A 6,962-nucleotide genomic window follows, 5' to 3' on the forward strand; every position below is an offset into this window, starting at 1 on the left:
TCTTTTGTTTGGGATTGGGGGCTACCTCCTGCTGGAGCACTGCTGGCCCCCTGGGTGGCTGCCCTCGACCTGAAAGAGGGCGCTTAGTGGGTCCAACTGGAGGGAAAGCCAGGTCCGGCTCCAGGGAGGGCCTCAGGGGTTTCTGTCAAGGGCCTCCTTCTTTCAGGCAGATGGATCTGTGAGCTGTGAGAGGACTGACTGCGTGGAGACCTGTCCTCACCCCATTCGGATCCCAGGGCAGTGCTGCCCCGACTGCTCGGCAGGTAAGGAAGAAGGGACTTCCTCTGCTTCCTCAGTGCTTGGGATTACCACAGAGCTGCCATCCAGGCAGGCAGATAGCCAGCTGCTGGGCATTGTGTCCTAGAGGTCATCCCTTTACAGATGAGGAGACTGAAGCCCCAGAGTGCAGTGACTTATCCAAGGTCATACAGTAAGGTAGGAGGGTTTGGAATCAGATCTTCCCTCTTCAAATTCAGTAGTCATACCAGGCCACTCCTGCCATCTCTGCTCTGCTGCTATCTGCATCAGTGGAGAGAGTGCCTACCTCACCGAGGTGGTCCTGGGCTGTACCTTCTGCAGGAAACCTCTCCCTCCAAGGCTTCCTTCCATCTAACCCAATTGTGTCCGTCCTGGATATGCTAATTATTTACGTGTTGTCTTCTGAATGTGACTGGGTCTTTCTTTGTATTCCTAGCCCTTGACACAGTGCCCGGCACATAGTAGGCAGCTTAACAAGGGCTTTATTTGATTGAAGGATTGATTGATTTAAGATCCATTAAAACATCTTCTCAAGGACCAGAGTTTGAAAGCAAGGCTGGGCCAGTCCCTCCCCCCTCTGTGGGCCTCATTTCCTCATCTGCAGTAGGAGGGGGTGGGACTGAGGGATCTCCAAGGTCCCATCAACATCCCATGTTACATGATGCTGGTGTTCCATTCAATTCGACCTGAAATGCTTGAGTCCCAACCAGATCTCTATGGCCTCTGCTCCTCCCCTGGGAACCTTGAGGCCCCTTTGGATGGACAGAGTGCCCCCACCCCCCCACCCCCGGGTGCTCAGAACCTTGGCAGGAATCAGCCATGGGAAATACCACTTAAAGAAAAGCCAGTTGCAGATAATAAAGCTAGTGGGTGATCGGCAGTGGGAGAGTCTGGAATCCTTGAGGAAAGCTACAGAGAAGAGGGAGGACTTGAGCTGAGCCTTGAAGAGTGACTAGAGGACTTTAAGAGAGTGGGACTGACTTCTCAAAACAACTGAGAGAAAAAAAAGAGAGAGAGAGAGAGAGAGAGAGAGAGAGAGAGAGAGAGAGAGAGAGAGAGAGAGTGAGAGAGAGAGAGAGAGGAGGGAGGGAGGGAGAGAGGAGGGAGAAAGGGAGAAAAAGAGAGGAGGGAGAGGGGGAGAGAGAGGAAGAGAAGACAAGAGAAAGAGAGGGGGGAGTTAGAGAGGGAGGGAGAGAAAGAGAAGGAGGAAGGAGGGAGAGAGACAAAGAGAAAGAGGGAGGAAGAGAGAGGGAGTTAGGGAGGGAGGGAGAGGGGGAGAGAGACAGGGAGGGACAGGGAGGAAGAGATGGAGAGGGAGATAGAGAGGGAGGGAGGGAGAGAAAGGGAGGGAGGAAGGAGGAAAAGAGAGAAAGAGAGGGGAGGGGAGAGAGAGATGGAGAAAGAGAGACAGAGACAGAAACAGAGAGAGAGGCAGGCATACACAGAGAGAGAGAGACAGAGAGAGACAGAGAGAGAGAGAGACAGAGAGAGAGAGAGAGAGAGAGAGAGAGAGAGAGAGAGAGAGAGAGAGAGAGAGAGAGAGAGAGAGAGAAAGTGAGTCTAGGTTGCCTTGTGAAGAATGGTGCCACCTCCTTAGAAAGATCTTTGACTTGTGGTATCCATGTAGGGGAAAGAAGAGGATTATTCCATTGGATTCTAGATTATACTCCTAGAGCCCCCAGCTTCTTTTAAAGCATCCTCAGTATCTCCTCCGGGAAGCCACTTCTTTCCTCAAGTAATTCACTTTGTCCCTCTTGAATTTCCTCTGTCGCTTCAGATATACTTTGTATCTAGATGTATCCATGACATTTTCCTTCCACAGACTGGAAGCTCCTTGTGGCCAGGGAGGGTTTCATTTGTGTCTTTGTATCTCCTGTCAGACCCATCGCAGGCACTTGACAAACGTTTGTGAAATTGAACTGATGTTAATTGACTTGACAAGCCAAGTGAAAAAGAGAGCCGGGACAAAACCCAGCCTTAATGGGGAGATGGGTTCTGAGAGGCCAGGAGGCAGGATGGCATGCCGTGGGGCCAGATCTGTAATGATGGACCCTGTCAGGACTGCCTTTTTGTCCTCCTCCTCCCCACAGGGTGCACCTACACAGGAAGAATATTCTACAACAATGAAACCTTCCCTTCTGTGCTGGACCCTTGTCTCAGCTGCATCTGCTTGGTATGGTGTACCCTGAGCTGTAGGAAACCACCTGTGGGCCAGCATTAGCCCTGACCCAGCAGGTGCACATTCCGAGCCTCCACTCTCCCAGGGGAGCAGCCTATGGTCCCCTCTGCCTCCTGTTCCTCTGTGGGCACCAGCAGCCACTCTTGGGAAAGGGCGAAGGGGGCAGCCTTCTGGAGCACATAGCTCTGATGGGGTTTTGGCCTCTGGACCTCGGACCCAAGGCCTGGCAGAGCTTTGGAGGCTGTTCAGCAGTTGCTGGCCTCCTTCCCACAGAGTGCGGCCTCAGTGCTTGTGTCTTCTCTCCAGAAGGTGTGGGGCGTAACCTTCTCCCTTCCCATCTCCACCTCTCACCTCCCGTCCCATACCCTGTAGCTCTTAGCAGAATGAGAGCTCAATTTCTCTGGGATCACCACTGCCTCCTAGACCGTCCCAAAGCCTTGGGTTCAAATCCTGGCTCTCCTACTTGATTCGCTGGACCATCTTGGGCATTAGCTCTTGACCTTAGCTTCCAGGGCTGTAAAATGGGTGGAAAGAAGGGTGCTGTTGAACTAGGTGGTCCCCAAGGTCCTTTGTGGCTCTCACCCCATGGCCCCTCCCTAGAAAGCCCTTGTGTGTTTTTGTGTCCTGTAGCTGGGCTCCGTGGCCTGCTCCCCCGTGGACTGTCTCATTTCCTGCACCTACCCATTCCATCCCGAGGGAGAATGCTGCCCCATCTGCCACGGTGAGTAAGCAGCTCCCCTTCCCCCCGCCACCTCTGTGCTGATTTATTCATCAAACACCTACTGGGCGCCAGAAATGATGTGGCGTACTGAGGATACAGACACAAAGGAAACCCTCCAGGAGTTCTCTTCTCTTCTACTGGGATGTATCCCGGGAGGGAAGCGGGCTCAGGGCCTGGCACATAGTAGGCACCTACCAGAGGCTGATGGAGTGAATGAACACACACATGCCCCCCTTTTCCCCTCACCCCCCATAATGTGCCCCCCATTGCTCTGGATCCCTGCTTTCAAGTGTGTAGAGAACTTCTGGATGAGGAAACTCCCTCCTCCGAGGCAGGCAGGTCAGCACCAATTCTCCAACTTGGAGGAAGAGGGTTGCCGGTGACCCTGAGAGGTCTGGGGTTCAGGGTCATGTGGTCAGCAAATGCCAGAAGCGAGACCTGAACCTAGGGCTTCGGACACCCAGACTGACTCTGTTATACCACCGGACCTTTTAGAATCCATAAAAACGGAAGACGGTCATTTCCGGGGGGACGTTAGACACTGGGGGAGCAGGATGAAGGGGGGCCTGTTCTGGGAGGTGGCATTGGAGGAAGTTCAACATTCTAAGAAGCAGAGGAGGAGGAGTGCATTCTAGACACAGGACACAGCCCGGGCAAAGGCACGGAAGTGGGACATAGCATGTATGAGCAGGAATTCTACATGTGCCGGACAGGTAGGTTGAAAGGATTTAAATGCACCGCGATTCTGGGCTGAGCAACTCAAGCCAGTGTTGTTTCTTCTGTCCATCTGCAGACTGTAACTATGAAGGCAGGAAGGTGGGCAACGGGCAGGTGTTCTGGCTGGAGAATGAGCCCTGCACACGCTGTGTCTGCCAGGTGATTGATGTCTGCCAAGGGAACAGGACCCTTCCTGACCCCCCCCCCACTCAGACCTCCATGTCTCTCCGTCCCCCCAGACTGGGCCGACAGATAGATTTTGGGCCCCGGCTCTCTCGTTCCTTTCTATTTGGAACTCAGAGTGACAAGAAATGAATGGATTCAAAAGCATCATTTTAGAGGTCATATCGACCAACCCCTTCATTTTACAGATGGGGAAGTTGAGGTCCCTTGAGAGGAGGTGACTTGTCTGAGATCATCTGGGTAGTGGATGCCTGGTGGCTTGATGGCTAAAGGTTGGACTTGCAGGAAGGAAGACTTGCCTTAGATCTTTAATAGCTGTGTGGACAAGTCCCTTAGCCACCTCGGGCCTCAGTTTCCTCGTCTGTAAAATGAGAGGGTTCTGAGCTCTATTGTCAGATTTGAACCCAGGTCCTCTGACTTGAGAGCCCATGTACTATGCATTGGATGACCCTGTCCTGATGCTGCTCTCCACTGGCCGTCCTGTCTTGGACACAGGCTGGGAGGCTTCTGGCTTTCTTGTTTGGAGGCCGGAGGGCAGAGGTCTGGAGGGCAGTCAAGGCAGGGGAGCTCACTGGTTCTTTCCTGCTCTCTCAGCTTGGGGAGGTGAGCTGTGAAAAGGTCACCTGCCAGCCAGCCTGCGCTGACCCTGGTCCAGCTTCCCGGGATTGCTGCTCCTCCTGCCAAGGTGAGACTCTTCCTGGACATCATCAAAGGCTGTCACAGCAGGCAGGGACCTCAGAGGCTACTGAGTACAGCCCCTTTGTTTTACATATGGAGAAACTGAGGCACAAGTCAGTGAAGTGACTTAGAATAATAAGATCAAAGATCTAGGATGGGCAGGCAGGGGTCTTAGAGGCCATTGAGTCCAAACCAACCCCCCATTTTCTAGTTGAAGAAACTGAGGCCCCAGGGAAGGGAAGAGACTTGTCCAAAGTCATCCCAGCTAGAAATGACAGAGTTAGAATTCAAATCCAAGTCCTTTGACTCCAAAGCCAACCCTCTTTCATATTTAGTCAGGCAACAGCAATCAATAAGAATTTATTAAGCAGGGGAAGCTAGGAAGCTCAGTGGATATAGCACCAAACCTTGAGATAGGAGATCCTGGGTTCAAATCTGGCCTCAGACATTTCCAAGCTGTGTGACCCTGGGAAAATCACTTAATCATGTTTGCCTAGTCCTTACCTTTCTGTATGCTGACTCTTTCAAGTAAGGAAACTGAGGATGACAGAGGTTAGGTGAGTTACTGGTGTTCAAATACCTGATAAGAGGCAGGATTGGAACTCAGGTCTTCCTGACTACAAGAGCAGTGCTTACTCCTCTTTGTTGTCAATGGCCTTGAAAAATCGCCCCTGATCTCAAGGAGTGAATGTTCTCAGGTTGAGGCCCATTCAAACAACAGGATGTGCCCGGGGTGGGTGGGGGCACAGTAAGGTTTGCATCAACCTCTTTTCCCTTTTGCCCCCCAAATCTGTAGGGGTTTTGCTTCCTGTGGAAGGGATGTTGGAGCTCTCTCCACCTAAAGCTGCCCGGAGCCCTGGAGAAGCAGCCGTGACTCCCCAGAACTGTAGCATCTGTCCTGGCGCGCCCATGGCTGATGCTCAGAGTCTCCAGGTTCTGTTGAGAAAGAACACATCTACTGTGGGGACTTTTCCCATGGAGCCCCTGGGGCCAGGGCCCTCTCGGTCACCCCAGCAGCAGCCAAGGGCTGTTTTGGCCCCTTGTTCCTTGTCAGGGGCCTCGTGCCTTGATCACTCTACCCCAGGAGCCTCTCATCTACCTCCTACCTCCCCAGAGGTTCCTTCATCTCTGCCTGCTATGGCAGCGACTTCCCTCCCACCATCTAGGGTTCCAGGAACCCTCCATGCCCATTCGGCATCTGAAGGGCTTTTGCTGCCCATCATCCAAATGACAAAGTCTTCTGGGCCTGCTGAGACCAGGCAGGAGCCTTCAGAGCCCCCCACAGTCAGTTCTATGCTTCCTGGGTCTTCTTCCAACACTGCTCGACTCTCTTCCTCCCCTACGGTTTCTCCCAGATCTCCCTTGCAGAAGCCAACAGAGAAACCCTCCTATGAAGGAGAGTGGAATGAGTAATGGGGTCTCATTTGGAGGGCTGTGCCAGGAAGCCCTTGGGTGGGTGGGTGGGGGGAGAATGGGAGAATGAGAGTGACAGAAAATGAGAGCGGGAGAAAGAAGGAAAGAGAGAACAAGAAAGAGTGAGAGTGACAATGAAAGAGAAGGGGAGAGAATGAGAGAACAAGAGAATGAAAAAGAATATGAGTGAGAATGACAAAATGAGAGGGAAAAGAATGAAAGAACGAGAGTGACAAGAGAAAATGAAAGAGGGAGAAAATGAGAGTAAGAGTGACAATGAAAGAAAGGGAGAGGGGGAGAGAGAATGAGAGAACAAAAGAATGAAAAAATATGAGTGTGAATGACAGAAAATGAGAGGAAAGAGAATGAAAAAATGAGAGTGACAATGAAAGAGAAGGGGAGAAGAGAGAGAATGAGAAAATGAGAGAATGAAAAAGAATATGAGTGAAAATGAGAGGAAAGAATGAGAAAGAGTGACAAAGGAAGGGTGAGAAAGGGAGAGGGAGAGAATGAGAAAACAAGAGAGAATGAAAAAGAATATGAGTGAGAATGACAGAAAATGAGAGGAAAGAGAATGAAAAAATGAGAGTGACAATGAAAGAGAAGGGGAGAAGGGAGAGAATGAGAAAATGAGAGAATGAAAAAGAATGAGTGAGAATGACAGAAAATGAGAGGAAAGAATGAGAAAGAGTGACAAAGAAAGGGTGAGAAAGGGAGAGGGAGAGAATGAGAAAACAAGAGAATGAAAAAGAATATGAGTGAGAATGACAGAAAATGAGATGAAAGAATGAAAGAAAGAATGAGAAAGAGTGA

The 6,962-nt window shown here is 51.2% G+C and overlaps 1 protein-coding gene across 2 annotated transcripts in view; it reads left to right on the forward strand.

Annotated features, from left to right (window-relative positions):
• Positions 1-6,709, forward strand: part of VWCE (von Willebrand factor C and EGF domains) — a 31,862-nt gene extending 25,153 nt beyond the window's left edge. The window contains exons 15-20 of one of the 2 annotated variants that reach the window (XM_056801639.1): positions 167-263; positions 2,349-2,431; positions 3,068-3,158; positions 3,952-4,034; positions 4,653-4,743; positions 5,533-6,709. In XM_056801639.1, the coding sequence (XP_056657617.1) occupies positions 167-263; positions 2,349-2,431; positions 3,068-3,158; positions 3,952-4,034; positions 4,653-4,743; positions 5,533-6,149 (1,062 nt within the window). In that variant the 3' untranslated portion in view covers positions 6,150-6,709. The remainder of the gene's footprint in view (positions 1-166; positions 264-2,348; positions 2,432-3,067; positions 3,159-3,951; positions 4,035-4,652; positions 4,744-5,532) is intronic. The other variant, XM_056801640.1, reaches the window with a different exon arrangement.
• The last annotated feature ends 253 nt before the right edge of the window (positions 6,710-6,962 follow it).

This window comes from Monodelphis domestica, chromosome 6, assembly GCF_027887165.1.
Source record: "Monodelphis domestica isolate mMonDom1 chromosome 6, mMonDom1.pri, whole genome shotgun sequence".
In the NCBI taxonomy this organism is placed as follows: Eukaryota; Metazoa; Chordata; class Mammalia; order Didelphimorphia; family Didelphidae; genus Monodelphis; species Monodelphis domestica.